Raw genomic sequence first — 20881 nt, 5'->3', positions numbered from 1 at the left:
CCAGGTGACTACCTCATGAAGCTGGTTGAGAGAATGCCAAGCATGTGCAAAGCTTTCATCAAGGCAAAGGGTGGCTATTTGAAAAATCTCAAATCTCAAATATATTTTGATTTGTTTTACACTGTGTTGAATATAACATGATTCCATGTGTGTTGTTTGATTGTTTTGATGTCTTCACTATTATTCGACAATGTAGAAAATAATAAAAATTGTGGCTCAGTCGAAAAACCCTGGAATGAGAAGGTGTAGTGGCCACACTTTTGACTGGTACTGTTTATTTTGACTGGTACTGTTTATTTTGACTTTTTATTTTTATTATTATTTTTTTTACTTCAGTTTATTTGAGAAAATACTTTAACACGTATTTTTCTTAACTGCATTGTTGGTTAATACGGGCTTGTAAATAAGAATTTCACTGTAAGGTCAAACTAGTGCTGGTTTTTGTTGGTCACCCAATAGTGCTCTTGGCTGAACATATCAGCCTCTGAAGTGCCTTGCAGTCTGCAGGGGAGTTGCCGTACCATGATGTGATGCATCCCAACAGTATGCTCTCGCTGGTGCTCCTGTAGATCAATGTGAGGCCCTCGGGACAAAGGTTGAAGAGTCGCTGTCGTGCCTTCTTCACCACAGTGTCCGTGTGGTTTGACCATTTCAGCTTCTCTAAGATGGGTACACCGAAGAATTTGAAGTTATTGACGGTCTCCACGGTGATGAGGATGAGGTTGAGTCCAGCCTGGTTCCTCCTGAAGTCCACAATCAGCTTCTTTGTTTTGCTAACGTTGAGGGAGAGGTTATTTAATTGGCACGACGCCATCAGAATGCCATCTCGTCATCTCGTCGCTGTTGGTAATCAGGCCTACTACTGTTGTGTTGACAGCGAACTTGGTGATGGAGCTGTCTGAGGCCAAGCAGTTCTACAGAGTGGGCATCTCTGTCCCAGTAGGGAACTATGTCATCTCTGTCCCAGTATGGAACTATGTCATCTCTGTTCCAGTAGGGAACTATATCATCTCTGTCCCAGTAGAGAACTATGTCGTCTCTTTCCCAGTAGGGAACTCTGTCATCTCTGTCCCAGTAGGGAACTATGTCATCTCTGTCCCAGTAGGGAACTATGTCATCTCTGTCCAAGTAGGGAACTATGTCATCTCTGTCGCAGTAGGGAACTATGTCATCTCTGTCCCAGTAGGGAACTATGTAATCTCTATCCCAGTAGGGAACTATGTCATCTCTGTCCCAGTAGGGAACTATGTCATCTCTGTCCCAGTAGGGAACTCTGTCATCTCTGTCCCAGTAGGGATCTATGTCATCTCTGTCCCAGTAGGGAACTATGTCATCTCTGGTCTTGTCCCAGTAGAGAACTATGTCATCTCTGTCCCAGTAGGGAACTATGTCCTCTATGTCCCAGTAGGGAACTATGTCCTCTGTCCCAGTAGGGAACTCTGTCATCTCTGTCCCAGTAGAGAACTATGTCATGTCTGTCCCAGTAGGGAACTATGTCCTCTCTGTCCCAGTAGGGAACTCTGTCATCTCTGTCCCAGTAGGGAACTATGTCCTCTCTGTCCCAGTAGGGAACTATGTCATGTCTGTCCCAGTAGGGAACTATGTCATCTCTGTCCCAGTAGGGAACTATGTCATGTCTGTCCCAGTAGGGAACTATGTCATCTCTGTCCCAGTAGGGAACTATGTCATCTCTGTCCCAGTAGGGAACTATGTCATAGAGAACTATGTCTTTCCCAGTAGGGAACTCTGTCATCTCTGTCCCAGTAGGGAACTATGTCATCTCTGTCCCAGTAGGGAACTATGTCATCTCTGTCCCAGTAGGGAACTATGTCATCTCTGTCCCAGTAGGGAACTCTGTCATCTCTGTCCCAGTAGGGAACTATGTCATCTGTCATCTCTGTCCCAGTAGGGAACTATGTCATCTCTGTCCCAGTAGGGAACTATGTCATCTCTGTCCCAGTAGGGAACTATGTCATCTCTGTCCCAGTAGGGAACTATGTCATCTCTGTCCAAGTAGGGAACTATGTCATCTCTATCCCAGTAGGGAACTATGTCATCTCTGTCCCAGTAGGGAACTATCTCTGTCCCAGTCTATGTCTCTGTCCCAGTAGGGAACTATGTCATCTCTGTCCCAGTAGGGAACTATGTCATGTCTGTCCCAGTAGGGAACTATGTCATCTCTGTCCCAGTAGGGAACTATGTCATCTCTGTCCCAGTAGGGAACTCTGTCATCTCTGTCCCAGTAGGGAACTATGTCATCTCTGTCCCAGTAGGGAACTATGTCATCTCTGTCCCAGTAGGGAACTCTGTCATCTCTGTCCCAGTAGAGAACTATGTCATCTCTGTCCCAGTAGGGAACTATGTCATGTCTGTCCCAGTAGGGAACTATGTAATCTCTGTCCCAGTAGGGAACTATGTCATGTCTGTCCCAGTAGGGAACTATGTCATGTCTGTCCCAGTAGGGAACTATGTCATGTCTGTCCCAGTAGGGAACTATGTCATGTCTGTCCCAGTAGAGAACTATGTCCTCTCTGTCCCAGTAGGGAACTATGTCATCTCTGTCCCAGTAGAGAACTATGTCATCTCTGTCCCAGTAGGGAACTATGTAATCTCTATCCCAGTAGGGAACTATGTCATGTCTGTCCCAGTAGGGAACTATGTCATGTCTGTCCCAGTAGGGAACTATGTCATGTCTGTCCCAGTAGGGAACTATGTCATGTCTGTCCCAGTAGAGAACTATGTCATCTCTGTCCCAGTAGGGAACTATGTCATCTCTGTCATCTCTGTCCCAGTAGGAACTATGTCATCTCTGTCCCAGTCCATCTCTGTCCCAGTAGGGAACTATGTCATCTCTGTCCCAGTAGGGAACTATGTAATCTCTGTCCCAGTAGGGAACTATGTCATGTCTGTCCCAGTAGAACTATGTCATCTATGTCTATCTCTGTCCCAGTAGGGAACTATGTCATCTCTGTCCCAGTAGGGAACTATGTCATCTCTGTCCCAGTAGGGAACTATGTCATGTCTGTCCCAGTAGGGAACTATGTCATCTCTGTCCCAGTAGGGAACTATGTCATCTCTGTCCCAGTAGGGAACTATGTCATGTCTGTCCCAGTAGGGAACTATGTCATGTCTGTCCCAGTAGGGAACTATGTCATCTCTGTCCCAGTAGGGAACTATGTAATCTCTGTCCCAGTAGGGAACTCTGTCATCTCTGTCCCAGTAGGGAACTATCTCTGTCCCAGTCTATGTCCTCTGTCCCAGTAGGGAACTATGTCATCTCTATCCCAGTAGGGAACTATGTCATGTCTGTCCCAGTAGAGAACTATGTCCTCGCTGTCCCAGTAGGGAACTATGTCATGTCTGTCCCAGTAGGGAACTATGTCATGTCTGTCCCAGTAGAGAACTATGTCCTCTCTGTCCCAGTAGGGAACTATGTCATCTCTGTCCCAGTAGGGAACTATGTCATGTCTGTCCCAGTAGGGAACTATGTCATGTCTGTCCCAGTAGGGAACTATGTCATCTCTGTCCCAGTAGGGAACTATGTAATCTCTATCCCAGTAGGGAACTCTGTCATCTCTGTCCCAGTAGGGAACTATGTCATGTCTGTCCCAGTAGGGAACTATGTCTCTCTGTCCCAGTAGGGAACTATGTCATCTCTGTCCCAGTAGGGAACTATGTCATGTCTGTCCCAGTAGGGAACTATGTCCTCTCTGTCCCAGTAGGGAACTCTGTCATCTCTGTCCCAGTAGTGAACTATGTCCTCTCTGTCCCAGTAGGGAACTATGTCATCTCTGTCCCAGTAGGGAACTATGTCATGTCTGTCCCAGTAGGGAACTATGTCATCTCTGTCCCAGTAGGGAACTATGTCATCTCTGTCCCAGTAGGGAACTATGTCATCTCTGTCCCAGTAGGGAACTCTGTCATCTCTGTCCCAGTAGGGAACTATGTCATGTCTGTCCCAGTAGGGAACTATGTCATCTCTATCCCAGTAGGGAACTCTGTCATCTCTGTCCCAGTAGGGAACTATGTCATGTCTGTCCCAGTAGGGAACTATGTCATCTCTGTCCAAGTAGGGAACTATGTCATCTCTGTCCCAGTAGGGAACTATGTCATCTCTGTCCCAGTAGGGAACTATGTCATCTCTGTCCCAGTAGGGAACTATGTCATGTCTGTCCCAGTAGGGAACTATGTCATCTCTGTCCAAGTAGGGAACTATGTCATCTCTGTCCCAGTAGGGAACTATGTCATCTCTGTCCCAGTAGGGAACTATGTCCTCTCTGTCCCAGTAGGAAACTATGTCATCTCTGTCCCAGTAGGGAACTATGTCATCTCTGTCCCAGTAGGGAACTATGTCATGTCTGGTCTTGTTGGGAACTCTGTCATCTCTGTCCCAGTAGGGAACTATGTCATGTCTGTCCGAGTAGGGAACTATGTCATGTCTGTCCCAGTAGGGAACTATGTCATCTCTGTCCAAGTAGTGAACTATGTCATGTCTGTCCCAGTAGAGAACTATGTCCTCTCTGTCCCAGTAGGGAACTATGTCATGTCTGTCCCAGTAGGGAACTATGTAATCTCTGTCCCAGTAGGGAACTCTGTCATCTCTGTCCCAGTAGGGAACTATGTCATCTCTGTCCCAGTAGAGAACTATGTCCTCTCTGTCCCAGTAGGGAACTATGTCATCTCTGTCCAAGTAGGGAACTGTGTCATGTCTGTCCCAGTAGAGAACTATGTCCTCTCTGTCCCAGTAGGGAACTATGTCATCTCTGTCCCAGTAGGGAACTATGTCATGTCTGTCCCAGTAGGGAACTATGTCATGTCTGTCCCAGTAGGGAACTATGTCATCTCTGTCCCAGTAGGGAACTCTGTCATCTCTGTCCCAGTAGGGAACTATGTCATCTCTGTCCCAGTAGGGAACTATGTCATCTCTGTCCCAGTAGGGAACTCTGTCATCTCTGTCCCAGTAGGGAACTCTGTCATCTCTGTCCCAGTAGGGAACTATGTCATCTCTGTCCCAGTAGGGAACTATGTCCTCTCTGTCCCAGTAGGGAACTATGTCATGTCTGTCCCAGTAGGGAACTCTGTCATCTCTGTCCCAGTAGGGAACTATGTCATCTCTGTCCCAGTAGGGAACTATGTCATCTCTGTCCCAGTAGGGAACTATGTCATGTCTGTCCCAGTAGGGAACTCTGTCATCACTGTCCCAGTAGGGAACTATGTCATGTCTGTCCCAGTAGGGAACTCTGTCATCTCTGTCCCAGTAGGGAACTATGTCCTCTCTGTCCCAGTAGGGAACTATGTAATCTCTGTCCCAGTAGGGAACTATGTCATGTCTGTCCCAGTAGGGAACTATGTCATCTCTGTCCAAGTAGGGAACTATGTCATCTCTGTCCCATTAGGGAACTCTGTCATCTCTGTCCCAGTAGGGAACTCTGTCATCTCTGTCCCAGTAGGGAACTATGTCAGGTCCCAGTAGGGAACTATGTCATCTCTGTCCCAGTAGGGAACTATGTCATCTCTGTCCCAGTAGGGAACTATGTCATCTCTGTCCCAGTAGGGAACTCTGTCATCTCTGTCCCAGTAGGGAACTATGTCCTCTCTGTCCCAGTAGGGAACTATGTCCTCTCTGTCCCAGTAGGGAACTATGTCATCTCTGTCCCAGTAGGGAACTCTGTCATCTCTGTCCCAGTAGTGAACTATGTAATCTCTGTCCCAGTAGGGAACTATGTCATGTCTGTCCCAGTAGGGAACTATGTCATCTCTGTCCCAGTAGGGAACTATGTCATCTCTGTCCCAGTAGGGAACTATGTCATGTCTGTCCCAGTAGGGAACTATGTCATGTCTGTCCCAGTAGGGAACTATGTCATCTCTGTCCCAGTAGGGAACTATGTCATCTCTGTCCCAGTAGGGAACTATGTCATCTCTGTCCCAGTAGGGAACTATGTCATCTCTGTCCCAGTAGGGAACTCTGTCATCTCTGTCCCAGTAGGGAACTATGTCATCTCTGTCCCAGTAGGGAACTATGTCATCTCTGTCCCAGTAGGGAACTCTGCCATCTCTGGTCTTGTAGTGAACTCTGTCATCTCTGTCCAAGAGTAAAATGAATCTGGTCATCCACTGATAACATTTCCCCCAAAATCATATGATTAAAAACCACAAAAAATAGGTCCATAAATAATGTTAGTTGAAAACAATTTTATTAGAAACAAAATCACATCAAATCCTAAAAGAAATCTAAGCAGTTTTGAAAAGTCAAGTCATTCAATGATGAAGCATTCCGTTGTAGCGTAACTCTGTAGATAGTCATTGTCATGTTCAGGTAGTCAGTAGATGACTGGTCTAGAGTCAGTGTTACTTAGTACAGGAGGAAGAGGACAGATCATGTAGTTGTTGGTTGAAACTGATCTGGAGTCAGATTTGCTTCTGGCAAGAGGAGTTGGAGATCTCATACTTTTCATTGCGAGGGTTAAACCACACCTCAAACGTACATGTCAGGCGCTGTAAAACAAACGATTACGTCACATTAATGTCAATAAACTGTATAGACACTCTGATCTATGAGGTCAATATTACATGGTGTACTGTATGTATAGCCTGAGTACCAGACCTGTCTGTGCTATTGTTACAAACGTGTCTGGGACATGACATGGAGTGGAATGATAACACAAACCGTTCTGGTACCACCAGGTCACTATATGTAGTGCATACTATATAATGGTCATTTTGTTTTACGTAATTATAAGGCTCTAATGCCCAGCTCAGTATCTGCATTAAGTGCTTAAATCTCTCCATTAAAGGAAAGAACTGCTACATCTGGAGCTTCCCAATGCAGAAGCACTTATTTCATATTTACACTTATGTAACACCACATGGCACCCTATTCCCTAAGTAGTGCACTACTCTGGTCAATAGTAGTGCACTGTATAGGGAATAGGGTGCCATGTGGGACATACAACCAGTTTCTAAGTCCCGTACAGTATATCCTATAATCTTTGCTGTGTATATCCATGAGCATCAGAAAAAGGTACCTTTTTCCCAAGAACACAGGACTCCACATCTGAGTTGTGCTCTGTCTTGAGGCACTTGGTCTTCCCGATGATCACCTCGATCCTATAGTTGATCATGTTAGTCACCTGTTTGGGTCATATAAAGGAGAGCCTTAGTAAGAAACAACCATACCACCTGTTGACCTCAGCTTTTCACTTGAATTAATTAACTCATAATAAGAGATGTTTGTACAATTATATACAATTAATGTTATACATGAATTGCAGAAGTTGTGTAAATGACTTTACCACTTAAAGGGAGGTAGTTAGAAGTATAGGACAGTGTCCCAAATGAAAAAGGTAGTGCACTCTAGGGTTAATAGGAGGGCATTTAGGGTGTAGCCTAGAGGAAATAGGGGACCATTTAGGATGTAGCCTAGAGGAAATAGGGGACCATTTAGGATGTAGCCTAGAGGAAATAGGGGACCATTTAGGATGTAGCCTAGAGGAAATAGGGGACCATTTAGGATGTAGTAGCCTAGAGGAAATAGGGGACCATTTAGGGTGTAGCCTAGAGGAAATAGGGGACCATAGGATGTAGCCTAGAGGAAATAGGGGACCATTTAGGATGTAGCCTAGAGGAAATAGGGGACCATTTAGGATGTAGCCTAGAGGAAATAGGGGACCATTTAGGGTGTAGCCTAGAGGAAATAGGGGACCATTTAGGATGTAGCCTAGAGGAAATAGGGGACCATTTAGGGTGTAGCCTAGAGGAAATAGGGGACCATTTAGGATGTAGAAATAGGGGACCATTTAGGAGAGGAAATAGGGGACCATTTAGGGTGTAGCCTAGAGGAAATAGGGGACCATTTAGGATGTAGCCTAGAGGAAATAGGGGACCATTTAGGGTGTAGCCTAGAGGAAATAGGGGACCATTTAGGGTGTAGCCTAGAGGAAATAGGGGACCATTTAGGATGTAGCCTAGAGGAAATAGGGGACCATTTAGGGTGTAGACTAGAGGAAATAGGGGACCATTTAGGATGTAGCCTAGAGGAAATAGGGGACCATTTAGGGTGTAGCCTAGAGGAAATAGGGGACCATTTAGGATGTAGCCTAGAGGAAATAGGGGACCATTTAGGATGTAGACCATTTAGAGGAAATAGGGGACCATTTAGGATGTAGCCTAGAGGAAATAGGGGACCATTTAGGATGTAGCCTAGAGGAAATAGGGGACCATTTAGGATGTAACCTGGATAACACTGTCACCTGAGTCTCAGCAGAGATGACATTGATCAGTCTGAAGAATTTCCTGGCATTAGACTGGGTGTTAAAGTGGTCCACAGCAGCTTTAGCAGTGGTCTGCACCTCCAGGCTCTCTGGGTCTCTGCTGAACCAGCCACCCAGAAGCTGGATGTTCTCTACAACCACAACACTCAGTTACATGGAGCTGAACATGTCTAGCAGCAAGTGAAACAGCGTCACTGCGCTCACTTAGCAGTATTGCTCATTCCGGAAGATGTTTGTTGGTGGGGTGGACCGATAGCGGACCGTTATACAGAGGCTATAATCACTACAGGACTAGTAAAGGGTTAGTACTACTCTAATACAGGACGGGTAAAGGGTTAGGGTTAGTACTACTCTAATACAGGACTAGTAAAGGGTTAGTACTACTCTAATACAGGACTAGTTAAGGGTTAGTACTACTCTAATACAGGACAGGTAAAGGGTTAGGTTTAGTACTACTCTAATACAGGACTAGTAAAGGGTTAGTGCTACTCTAATACAGGACTAGTAAAGGGTTAGTACTACTCTAATACAGGACTAGTAAAGGGTTAGTGCTACTCTAATACAGGACTAGTAAAGGGTTAGTACTACTCTAATACAGAACTAGTAAAGGGTTAGTACTACTCTAATACAGAACTAGTAAAGGGTTAGTACTACTCTAATACAGGACTAGTACAGGGTAAGTACTACTCTAATACAGGACTAGTAAAGCCTTAGTACTACTCTAATACAGGACTAGTAAAGGGTTAGTGCTACTCTAATACAGGACTAGTAAAGGGTTAGTACTACTCTAATACAGGACTAGTAAAGGGTTACTACTACTCTAATACAGGACTAGTTAAGGGTTAGTACTACTCTAATACAGGACTAGTTAAGGGTTAGTACTACTCTAATAGAGGACTAGTTAAGGGTTAGTACTACTCTAATACAGGACTAGTAAAGGGTTAGTACTACTCTAATACAGGACTAGTAAAGGGTTAGTACTACTCTAATACAGGACTAGTTAAGGGTTAGTACTACTCTAAACAGGACTAGTTAAGGGTTAGTACTACTCTAATACAGGACTAGTTAAGAGTTAGTACTACTCTAATACAGGACTAGTTAAGGGTTAGTACTACTCTAATACAGGACTAGTAACGGCCCCAGTGCATTAGTTGTTTTTTAAATGTTGATATGTTGTTGAATTCTGCACCCTCAGCACCCCTTCTTCCCAAGGCTGTGGTATTGTTTCCCTCTTTTTCCCTGACCCTTACTGGGCTCGAACCAAGGATCTTCTGTCTCACATGTGACTGCCCGTTTGACATCAATGTCAATTACACTAAAGAAAACGTTACGCTTGGAAAACATGATTGGAGACATTGCAAGCAGTGAGGTTAGGAAGCTACCTCCTGCACTAAAGTAGGAGCAGTCAGTAAAAACAGAACAGCAACACAGTCCAACTCCTCTGACTCATAGGAACCAGAGAGCTGAGTGGGCAGGATGGCGTCAATATTGTGGTAAAAAAGGAAAATAACCAGCCGCAAATTGAGTCACTTCTGCCTTCTGCCCAACTCAACATATGACATCAACTGCTCTGATATTTCTGAGACCCATTAATGTCTGGACAACAGACCGTTTTTTTTAACACCTTAGAATGGCATTTCGGGATTCGAAAAAATGTTGAGGCCAAAAATGTATGTACCAATTGTTTGGATTGTTTATATTTTTCTAAGTCCAAATTGGCACCAATTCCGGATTGCCACATTAAATGGTTCATGTCCACCAGAGCAAGCAGACTTTTAACACACTATGTCTTGTTAGTTCTGTTGACATCAACATTTTTAATGAATCATCAAATGAACTGGGTTTGGATTAAGGAATTGAACCATTTCATGCTTTCCCTGTTTGGGTTTCATTTGTAAAGTACACAATCATTACAATGTCAAGTTTGTAGTTACATTTCCTATAGTATCATTCATAACACACATTGTTACAACTTCAAACAGACACGATCACAACACACTAAAAGACACACGCAGTTGAGTTTATCATAAACAAAAAGCAACAACTTTGGATTGGATGCAGAATTATCTTAAAATGGAATCTAATCCACGGTAGGACCAGTTAGTGGACAGGCATTAACCGAGGTAAATAACAGTAAGATAAGCCACAGTACTTACTCGCTGTGATAGGTTCCTCCTCGATGGGTTGAGGCTGCTCCTGTCCCTGGGCCACCAGGTAGAGAGTTGAGACCAGAGACAACAACGGCAACAACTGGGGAGCCATGGTGTTATGTTATCCTGGGGAGTTACAAGAGGATCCTGGGCAGTTAGATGAAGCTGTTAGCTTGAAACACAGAGAGAGAGAGAGAGAGAGAGAGAGAGAGAGAGAGAGAGAGAGAGAGAGAGAGAGAGAGAGAGAGAGAGAGACAGAGAGAGAGATACAGAGACAGAGAGAGACACAGAGACAGCTGTATTACCAGTAGCTATCCTCTGTGGTCTGAGTTTGCTGTTGAATGAGAGAAAGGAAGGGTTCTGTATTTAGGCAGTGGAATGTTTAACCAGCCAGTTAAGTCCACACCCTCTTCCTGGCAGTAACAGCAGTAAGAGCTGAGCATTGAGCAGGGCTTTAATATAGATGACTGAGTACTGGGCATTGGGTGGGTGGGTATTATGCCACTCAGCAGGGCTTTAATATAGATGACTGGGCATTGGGTGGATGGGTATTGTGTGGGTGTGTGTATTGTGTGTGTGTAGGGGTTTTCAAAGGTGTGGATGTTTCTATGTGAACCTAAATCACATTGTATTTGTCACATGCACCGAATACAACAGACTTGACTACCAACACGGACTGACTGACGAGCCTTTCCCAACGATGCAGAGTCTATAAATAAATATTGACACACCCTACATTCACCAATGCTGTTCTTCATGTTCTACTGTAGGTGACAGGGCAACATGTGTGGCCTAAAACAACAGAAAACTGGCTGTATCACAAAGCATGATCAAATTCATTAGCCAGCGACAGTAATTGAGAAACTTTGAGAAATAGCTTGAGCGATTTTTTTGGGTGTCAAATTAACCAGTTATCTACCTTTCATAAGCAGCTAGCTAGTAATAGCTAGCTGGTAGCATGCTAGCTAGTTAGCTCCCAAATCTTTCTAAACTAATATCTGACTAACTCAGAAATATGAAGTAATTTCTGAATGAAAGTTAACTATAAATAATAATAAATAATGATAATAATAAATAAATAAATTCAAATATACAGTTGAAGTCGGAAGTTAGGTGTTACGGTTTTCTATGTGCGAAGGACTTCCATCCGTATCGCCGTGCTGCCTCCTCATACCAGTGCCTCTCCTCTTTCTCCGCCTCCAGTTCTTCCTTGGGGCGGCGATATTCTCCAGGCTGTGCCCAGGGTCCTTCTCCGTCTAGGATTTCCTCCCAAGTCCAGAAATCCTTATTTCGTATCTCCTGCTGCTGCTGCCTGTTGACATGCCACTTGGTCCTGCTGTGGTGGGTGATTCTGTTACGGTTTTCTATGTGCGAAGGAGAGTCGGACCAAAATGCGGTGTGTAGATTGCGATCCATGTTTAATAAACAAAAGTAAACACCAATCAAAATACAAAAAACAACAAACGTAACAAGACAACTTGAACCTGAAGGTATCATGTTCATCTGTACAAACAATAGCACGCAAGCATAAACACGCAGCTGTCATACCGCTCAGGAAGGAGACGCGTTCTGTCTCCTAGAGATGAACGTACTTTGGTGCGAAAAGTGCAAATCAATCCCAGAACAACAGCAAAGGACCTTGTGAAGATGCTGGAGGAAACCAGTACTAAAGTATATATATCCACAGTAAAACAAGTCCTATATCGACATACCCTGATAGGCCGCTCAGCAAGGAAGAAGCCCTGCTCCAAAACCACCATAAAAAGCCAGACTACGGTTTGCAACTGCACATGGGGACAACGATTGTACTTTTTGGATAAATGTCCTCTGGTCTGATGATACAAAAATAGAACTGTTTGGCCATAATGACCATCGTTATGTTTGGTGGAAAAAGGGGGAGGCTTGCAAGCCGAAGAACACCATCCCAACCGTGAAGCAAGGAGGTGGCAGCATCATGTTGTGGTGGTGTTTTTCTGCAGGAGGGTCTGGTGCACTTCACAAAATAGATGGCATCATGAGGATGGAAAATTATGTGGACATATTGAAGCAACATCTCACGACATAAGTCGGGAAGTTAAAGCTTGGTCGCAAATGGGTCTTCCAAATGGACAATGACACCAAGCATACTTCCAAAGTTGTGACAAAATTTAAGGACAACAAAGTCAAGGTATGGGAGTGGCCATCACAAAGCCCTAACTTCAATCCTATAGAAAATGTGTGGGCAGAACTGAAAAAGCATGTGCGAGCAAGGAGGCCTACAAACCTGACTCAGTTACACCAGCTCTGTCAGGAGGAATGGGACAAAATTCACCCAACTTATTGTGGGAAGCTTGTGGAAGGCTAACCAAAATGTTTGACCCAAGTTAAACAATTTAAAGGCAATGCTACCAAATACTAATTGAGTGTATGTAAACTTCTGACCCACTGGGAATGTGATGAAAGAAATTAAAGCTGATATCACTCTGACATTTCACAATCTTAAAATAAAGTGGTGATCCTAACTGACCTAAGAAAGGGAATTTTTACTAGGATCAAATGTCAGGAACTGTGAAAAACTGAGTTTAAATGTATTTGGCTAAGGTGTATGTAAACTTAAGACTTCAACTGTATAAGTCAACATGAGTGCAGAGGACAAGGGGCAAACTAGATGATGACATAAGCATTGATCACCTGATGTCTCATGTAGAGGACACTCCTCGGATCCCTCATAAAATAAAATCTGCATCCTCCACCTCCACAACCACCACACCAACAGTTGCAGCCTCCACAACCACCACACCAACAGCCTCCACAACCACCACACCAACAGCCTCCACACCAGCAGGTGTAACCTCCACACCACCACACCAGCAGGTGCAGCCTCCACAACCACCACACCAACAGGTACAGCCTCCACAACCACCACACCAACAGCCGCCACAACCACCACACCAACAGGTGCAGCCTCCACAACCACCACACAAGCAGGTGCAGCCTCCACAACCACCACACCAACAGGTACAGCCTCCACAACCACCACACCAACAGCCTCCACAACCACCACACCAGCAGGTGCAGCCTTCACAACCACCACACCAACAGGTGCAGTCTCCACAACCACCACACCAACAGGTGCAGCCTCCACAACCACCACACCAACAGGTGCAGCCTCCACAACCACCACACCAGCAGGTGCAGTCTCCACAACCACCACACCAACAGCCTCCACAACCACCACACCAACAGGTGCAGTCTCCACAACCACCACACCAACAGCCTCCACAACCACCACACCAACAGGTACAGCCTCCACAACCACCACACCAGCAGGTGCAGCCTCCACAACCACCACACCAACAGGTGCAGCCTCCACAACCACCACACCAGCAGGTGCAGCCTCCACAACCACCACACCAGCAGGTGCAGCCTCCACAACCACCACACCAACAGGTACAGCCTCCCCAAACACCACACCAACAGCCTCCACAACCACCACATCAACAGGTGCAGCCTCCACAACCACCACACAAGCAGGTGCAGCCTCCACAACCACCACACCAACAGGTGCAGCCTCCACAACCACCACACCAGCAGGCGCAGCCTCCACAACCACCACACCAACAGCCTCCACAACCACCACACCAGCAGGTGCAGCCTCCACAACCACCACACCAACAGCCTCCACAACCACCACACCAGCAGGTACAGCCTCCACAACCAACACACCAACAGCCTCCACAACCACCACACCTACAGGTGCAGCCTCCACAACCACCACACCAGCAGGTGCAGCCTCCACAACCACCACACCAACAGCCTCCACAACCACCACACCAGCAGGTGCAGCCTCCACAACCACCACACCAGCAGGTGCAGCCTCCACAACCAACACACCAACAGCCTCCACAACCACCACACCAACAGGTGCAGCCTCCACAACCACCACACCAACAGCCTCCACAACCACCACACCAACAGCCTCCACAACCACCACACCAACAGCCTCCACAACCACCACACCAACAGCCTCCACAACCACCACACCAGCAGGTGCAGCCTCCACAACCACCACACCAGCAGGTGCAGCCTCCACAACCACCACACCAACAGGTGCAGCCTCCACAACCACCACACCAGCAGGTACAGCCTCCCCAACCACCACACCAACAGCCTCCACAACCACCACACCAACAGGTGCAGCCTCCACAACCACCACACCAACAGCCTCCACAATCACCACACCAGCAGGGGCAGCCTCCACAACCACCACACCAACAGGTACAGCCTCCACAACAACAACACCAACAGCCTCCACAACCACCACACCAACAGGTGCAGCCTCCACAACCACCACACCAGCAGGTGCAGCCTCCACAACCACCACACCAACAGCCTCCACAACCACCACACCAGCAAGTGCAGCCTCCACAACCACCACACCAACAGCCTCCACAACCACCACACCAACAGGTACAGCCTCCACAACCACCACACCAACAGGTGCAGCCTCCACAACCACCACACCAACAGGTGCAGCCTCCACACCAGCAGGTGCAGCCTCCACAACCACCACACCAGCAGGTGCAGCCTCCCCAACCACCACACAAGCAGGGGCAGCAGCTACTGATATAAACAAATGTATGTTTGTAATCTTGTCAGGTTGGAGGAGAACTGATGTCATGCTGGTTGTATCTGAAGTGGTAGAGACCTCTCATAATGGGTGATGGTGACAGTTACTACAGCAGGTCCTTTTTCCCAGGTGGGGCCACATCACTTCTGGTGGGGGTCGGGAGAGAGGATAACTGTTCCCAGACCAATGAAACCTCAAGCTACCCACATACATACATTAAGTTATGACATCGTCCTGACACTGTCTGTGGGTGGTCAGCAGCTCCTCTTTCTCAACCACTGACCAATAGCAGTAGCCTTGCAGTGTTCCTTCTCTTTTTCCGCTGAAGTTAAGAGAATGCCAACCTGTCTATAACCTCTTTATAACCTGTTTATAACCTGTTTATAATCTGTATATTGCCAACCGGTCTATATATCGGTAATGCCTTTTGCTTTAGCAAATTGGAAAACTCTGTTTCTTCTTCTCCTCTTTCAGCATTCCATTAATCACGAGTAATAAAGGACCATCATCAGGAATACAATGTGAACCTTGTTCAGTCAGTCAGTCAGGGGAGGAGACAGACAGATACTAATCCCTCCATCCTTTGACTTCATGTTTACTGGTGCTGTACTGTCACTGAGGCCCACAGCCAATCAGAAGAGGTTGAACTCCAGTGGGAGGAGTCAGTCAGTCGGTCCATCATGTCTGTCTATCGGCAGGCAGCGACCAGGCCAAGCACTCACTCCAGATGGGTTGTTGGCAGCGTGGTGAGTCTCCTGGAAGGTTGTGGGTAGCGTGGTGAGTCTCCTGGTAGGTTGTGGGTAGCGTGGTGAGTCTCCTGGTAGGTTGTGGGTAGCGTGGTAAGTCTCCTGGTAGGTTGTGGGTAGCGTGTTGTGGACGCTGCAGACAGCTGGTAGAGTTATGTCCTGGTGGAGAGGAGGGGCCAACCTAGGCTGAGGAGAGAAGGGAGGAGGAGGAGGAGGGAAGTTAAGTTGCAGAGAACAGGAGAGGAAGGAGGAGGAGAAGGAGGAGAGAAGAGGAGGAGAGAAGAGAGGAGGAGGAAAGAGAAGAGAGAGGAGGAGAGAAGGGGAGGAGGAAAGAAGAGAGGAGAAGAGGAGAGAGGAGGAGAGAAGAGAGGGAGGAGAGAAGAGGAGGAGGAGAGAAGAGAAGAGGAGAGGAGAAGGAAAGAAGAGAGAAGAAGACAGGAGGAGAGAAGAGAAGAGAGGAGGAGAGAAGAGAGAGAGGAGGAGAGAGAAGAGAGGAGGAGAGGAGAGAGAGGGAGGAGGAGAATAAAGGAGGAGAGGAGAAGAGGAGAGGAGGAGAGAAGAGAAGAGGAGGAAAGAAGAGAACCAGAAGAGAGGAGGAGAGGAGAGAAGAAATCCAAAAGGTGGTAGGAGGAGAGGAGAGAAGAGAGGAGGAGAGAATAAAGGAGGAGAAACAAAGAAAGGGGAGGAGGAGGGGAAGAAAAAGAGGAGGAGAGAACAACCCTGGCCAAATCCTGAGAAGAGGAGGAAGCTCTCTCAGGGTGGGAGACCCTGAACTGAGAGGAGGTCAGGGTCCAGATGTCTTTGGCAGGAACCCAGGAGGAGAGGAGAGAACTGCCAGGAGATGAGGAGATCCGGTGGACGGTAGAGAAGAGAAGGGGAGGAGGAGAGAAGACAATGAGAGGAGGAGAGAAGAGAAGAGAAGAGAGGAGGAGGAGAAAAAAACAACAGGTTTTAAGAGGGATCTGGGTAAGTGTAGGCCTGGGTTAACTCTCCTGGCAACCTTGAAGGGAAGAGAGGAGGAGAGGAGAGAAGAGAAGAGAAGAGAGGAGGAGAGGAGAGATGAGGAGAGGAGGAGGAGACACTCGAAGAGAAGATAGGAGGAGAGAAACAATAAAGATGAATGAGACGGGTTGGAGAGTCATACATCGAGAATTCATCCTCTCTGTTTGGCCGTTGGAGGAGAAGATAGAGAGAAGCCCCCATGAGGAGAGAGGCCTTCCAAAACCTTGAGGAACTGAAGAGGAGAATGGAAGACTCGAAGATTAATTACCAACTCAGCCGTTTCCTTGGCAGAGGAGTCAGAGAGAAGAAAACCTGTCGAGACTAGAGTAGAGAGGGATGGAGAAGAGGAGAGATATGGGACCAGGGTCTGTGGGGAGGAGGGTGAGGAGTCCTTGAGGGAGGAGAGGAGCACAGGGGCAGGAGAGAAAGAAAGTCTTCTCTTATGGTAGGAACTTACTGAGAGGAAGACAGGAGGAGGAGAGAGGAGGAAAAGAGGAACAACACAGAAATCACCTCATAGTTAAGGTTATAGTGAAAACAATGGCTGCTCACAGTTGTAGTAAAAGTGATACTACAGAGTTACTGGTTTATAGTAACAGCTCTGGTGGACGTTCCTGCAGTCAGCATACCAATTGTACTCTCCCTCAAAACTTGAGAGATCTGTAGCATTGTGTTGTGACAAAACTGCACATTTTAGTGGCCTTTTATTATCCCCAGCACAAGGTACACCTGTGTAATGACCATGCTGTTTAACCACCTTCTTGATATACCACAACTGTCAGCTGGATGGATTATCTTGGCAAAGGAGAAACGCTCACGAATAGAGGTGTAAACACATTTGTTCACAGAATTTGGCGTGTTGAAATACTTTTTTCCGCACAAGATGGTATGTGAGGAAGATTTCTGGGTTCTAAGGGGTTAACGGTTTCAGCTCATGAAACATGGGACTAACACTTTACATGTCGTGTTTATATTTTTGTTGAGTGATGGGGCAGTTGGGGTGGTATCCCTGCTAAACACCAGTTTGAGATCACTCACTGCTGGTTCTGTTTTACTATGCAGCATATTGGAGGAGGACATCGTTCCCGACTGCACAGGAAAAATGAAAATTCAATTCCTGGTGTTGTGAAACTGAAAGTCTCACTGTTTCACTATTTCAGCCAGAGACAACACCATCCATGAAGTTACCTCCCCACCTAACCCTCATATTCCCCAATCACCACACCCAGGACGAGAGGATGTGCTGCCCTAGAACAATCTAAACAACATAAACACTGTCCAGATCTGGAACAACCAGATCTGGAACAACCTCCGGTGGAGCCAGTCGAGATTGTCACATTATCCAGGCTAATAAACCTGTCCTGATCTAGAACAACCTAGACATTATCCAGGCTAATAACCCTGTCCTGATATAGAACAACCTAGACATCTTCCAGGCTAATAAATCTGTTCTGATATAGAACAACCTGGACATTAATCAGCATTATCCAGGCTAATAAACCTGTCCTGATATAGAACTACCTAGACATTATCCAGGCTAATAAACCTGTCCTGTTCTAGAACAACCTAGACATTATCCAGGCTAATAAATCTGTCCTGATATAGAACAACTTAGACATTATCCAGGAGCTAATAAACATGTCCTGATATAGAACAACCTAGACATTATCCAGGCTAATAAACCTGTCCTGATCTAGAACTACCTAGACATTATCCTCCCTCAAAACTTGAGCGAATAAACCTGTCCTGATATAGAACAACCTGGACATTATGCAACATTATCCAGGCTAATAAAAATGTCCTGATCTAGAACTACCTAGACATTATCCAGATCACTCACTGCTGGTTCTGTTTAATAAATCTGTCCTTATATAGAACAACCTAGACATTATCCAGGCGAATAAATCTGTTCTGATATAGAACAACCTGGACATTATTCAGCATTATCCAGGCTAATAAACCTGTCCTGATATAGAACTACCTAGACATTATCCAGGCTAATAAACCTGTCCTGATATAGAACAACCTGGACATTATCCAGGCTAATAAACCTGTCCTGTTCTAGAACAACCTAGACATTATCCAGGCTAATAAATCTGTCCTGATATAGAACAACCTAGACATTATCCAGGCTAATAAATCTGTCCTGAAATAGAACAACTTAGACATTATCCAGGCTAATAAACCTGTCCTGATATAGAACTACCTAGACATTATCCAGGCTAATAAACCTGTCCTGATCTAGAACTACCTAGACATTATCCAGGCGAATAAACCTGTCCTGATATAGAACAACCTGGACATTATGCAACATTATCCAGGCTAATAAAAATGTCCTGATCTAGAACTACCTAGACATTATCCAGGCGAATAAATCTGTCCTTATATAGAACAACCTAGACATTATCCAGGCGAATAAATCTGTTCTGATATAGAACAACCTGGACATTATCCAGTCTAATAAACCTGTCCTGATTATCCAGAATAAACCTGTCCTGGAACAACCTAGACATTATCCAGGCATAAATCTGTCCTGATGAACAACCTATTATCCAGGCTAATAAAAATGTCCTGATATAGAACAACCTAGACATTTTCCAGGCTAATAAATCTGTCCTGTTCTAGAACAACCCTAGACATTACGAACAGCATTATCCAGGCTAATAAACCTGTCCTGATATAGAACAACCTGGACATTATGCAACATTATCCAGGCTAATAAAAATGTCCTGATATAGAACAACCTGAGACATTATCCAGGCGAATAACCCTGTCCTGATCTAGAACTACCTAGACATTATCCAGGCGAATAAATCTGTCCTTATATAGAACAACCCTAGACATTATCCAGGCTAATAAACCTGTCCTGATCTAGAACAACCTAGACATTATCCAGACTAATAAACCTGTCCTGATATAGAACAACCTGGACATTATCCAGGCTAATAAACCTGTCCGGTTCTAGAACAACCCTAGACATTACGCAGCATTATCCAGGCTAATAAACCTGTCCTGATATAGAACAACCTAGACATTATTCAGCATTATCCAGGCTAATAAACCTGTCCTGTTCTAGAACAACCTAGACATTATTCTGCATTATCCAGGCTAATAAACCTGTCCTGATATAGAAACTCCAAGACATTATGCAGGTTAATAAACCTGTCCTGCCAGCAGGACAACTCAGTTGTAGAACAGTAGAATACCACTTCAGTACAGAGCCATATTACACTACAGCAGGGCTCTGAGTCACAACAGCCGTAGAGTAGAGAGGGTCTGTAACAACATGTAGTGACATTGATAGGGGTCTGACTCACTTCAGATATGCAGGACTTCATCTTCAACATTGAGGTCAGTTCCTGTCGTGTCACATTGTCCCGCCTCCATTGCCTCACCCAAGACAACAAACACAAGATATTTCAAGATGAAGGAATTGTTCAATTCAGTTGTTAGAGAACATAGTAAACTGATGTAGACATGCAGGAGGACATATCTCACCACATGAGGGCAAATAGAGAGGACAACAAGGCTATGATGATGACAGCAAACAGGGACAGAAATATCACCACTCCCAGACTACCACCACCATCCTCCGAATCTAGAGGAGAGAGAGCAGGAGAGAGAGGGGGAACAGAAGACAGAGATCAGAGAGAGAGGAACAGAAGACAGAGATCAGGAGAGAGGGAACAGAAGAAACAGAGATCAGGAGAGAGAGGGACAGAAAACAGAGATCAGAAGACAGAGATCAGGAGAGAGAGGGAACAGAAGACAGAGATCAGGAGAGAGAGGGAACAGAAGACAGAAGACAGAGATCAGGAGAGAGGGAACAGAAGACAGGAGATCAGGAGAGAGGGGAACAGAAAACAGAGATCAGGAGAGAGGGAACAGAAGACAGAGATCAGGAGAGAGAGGGAACAGAAGACAGAGATCAGGAGAGAGAGGGAACAGAAGACAGAGATCAGGAGAGAGAGGGACAGAAGACAGAGATCAGGAGAGATCAGGAGAGAGAGAAGACAGATCAGGAGAGGGGGAACAGAAGACAGAGATCAGGAGAGGGGAACAGAAGACAGAGATCAGGAGAGACAGAAGACAGAACAGGAGAGG

General features: G+C 45.8%; 2 protein-coding genes across 2 annotated transcripts; both read right to left on the bottom strand.

Moving 5' to 3' along the window:
* Positions 1 to 6172: 6172 nt before the first annotated feature.
* Positions 6173 to 10855, bottom strand: LOC135518450 (cystatin-1-like). Its single transcript, XM_064943626.1, has 5 exons — positions 10726 to 10855; positions 10427 to 10546; positions 8250 to 8401; positions 7026 to 7130; positions 6173 to 6495 (listed from the first exon to the last, which is right to left on the bottom strand). The coding sequence occupies exons 2-5, from the start codon at positions 10530 to 10532 to the stop codon at positions 6409 to 6411; spliced, it is 450 nt and encodes a 149-aa protein (XP_064799698.1). The 5' UTR covers positions 10533 to 10546; positions 10726 to 10855; the 3' UTR covers positions 6173 to 6408.
* Positions 10856 to 13125: 2270 nt separating this feature from the next.
* LOC135517088 (uncharacterized) lies at positions 13126 to 20351 on the bottom strand. Its single transcript, XM_064941109.1, has 5 exons — positions 20276 to 20351; positions 20095 to 20167; positions 14412 to 15961; positions 13784 to 13940; positions 13126 to 13310 (listed from the first exon to the last, which is right to left on the bottom strand). Exons 3-5 carry the CDS (start codon positions 15078 to 15080, stop codon positions 13126 to 13128), a joined length of 1011 nt encoding a protein of 336 aa, XP_064797181.1. The 5' UTR covers positions 15081 to 15961; positions 20095 to 20167; positions 20276 to 20351.
* Positions 20352 to 20881: the final 530 nt, after the last annotated feature.

Source organism: Oncorhynchus masou, chromosome 28 (genome assembly GCF_036934945.1).
Source record: "Oncorhynchus masou masou isolate Uvic2021 chromosome 28, UVic_Omas_1.1, whole genome shotgun sequence".
In the NCBI taxonomy this organism is placed as follows: domain Eukaryota; kingdom Metazoa; phylum Chordata; class Actinopteri; order Salmoniformes; family Salmonidae; genus Oncorhynchus; species Oncorhynchus masou.
Note: the sequence above shows the minus strand (reverse complement) of the source record. Positions and strands in the feature narration are given on the sequence as shown.

Excerpts from the sequence above, each read along its gene's own strand:
- LOC135518450 (XM_064943626.1), bottom strand. The coding sequence starts at position 10,532 with ATGGCTCCCCAGTTGTTGCCGTTGTTGTCTCTGGTCTCAACTCTCTAC. Across the intron at positions 8,402-10,426 it reads GGAGGAACCTATCACAGCGA|AGAACATCCAGCTTCTGGGT; the intron begins GTAAGTACTGTG and ends TTGTGGTTGTAG. Across the intron at positions 6,496-7,025 it reads CCTGTGTTCTTGGGAAAAAG|CGCCTGACATGTACGTTTGA; the intron begins GTACCTTTTTCT and ends TTTGTTTTACAG.
- LOC135517088 (XM_064941109.1), bottom strand. The coding sequence starts at position 15,080 with ATGACATCAGTTCTCCTCCAACCTGACAAGATTACAAACATACATTTG. Across the intron at positions 13,941-14,411 it reads TGGAGGCTGTTGGTGTGGTG|GCTGCACCTGCTTGTGTGGT; the intron begins GTTGTGGAGGCT and ends GTGGTTGTGGAG. Across the intron at positions 13,311-13,783 it reads TGTGGAGGCTGCACCTGCTG|GCTGTACCTGTTGGTGTGGT; the intron begins GTGTGGTGGTTG and ends GTGGTTGTGGAG.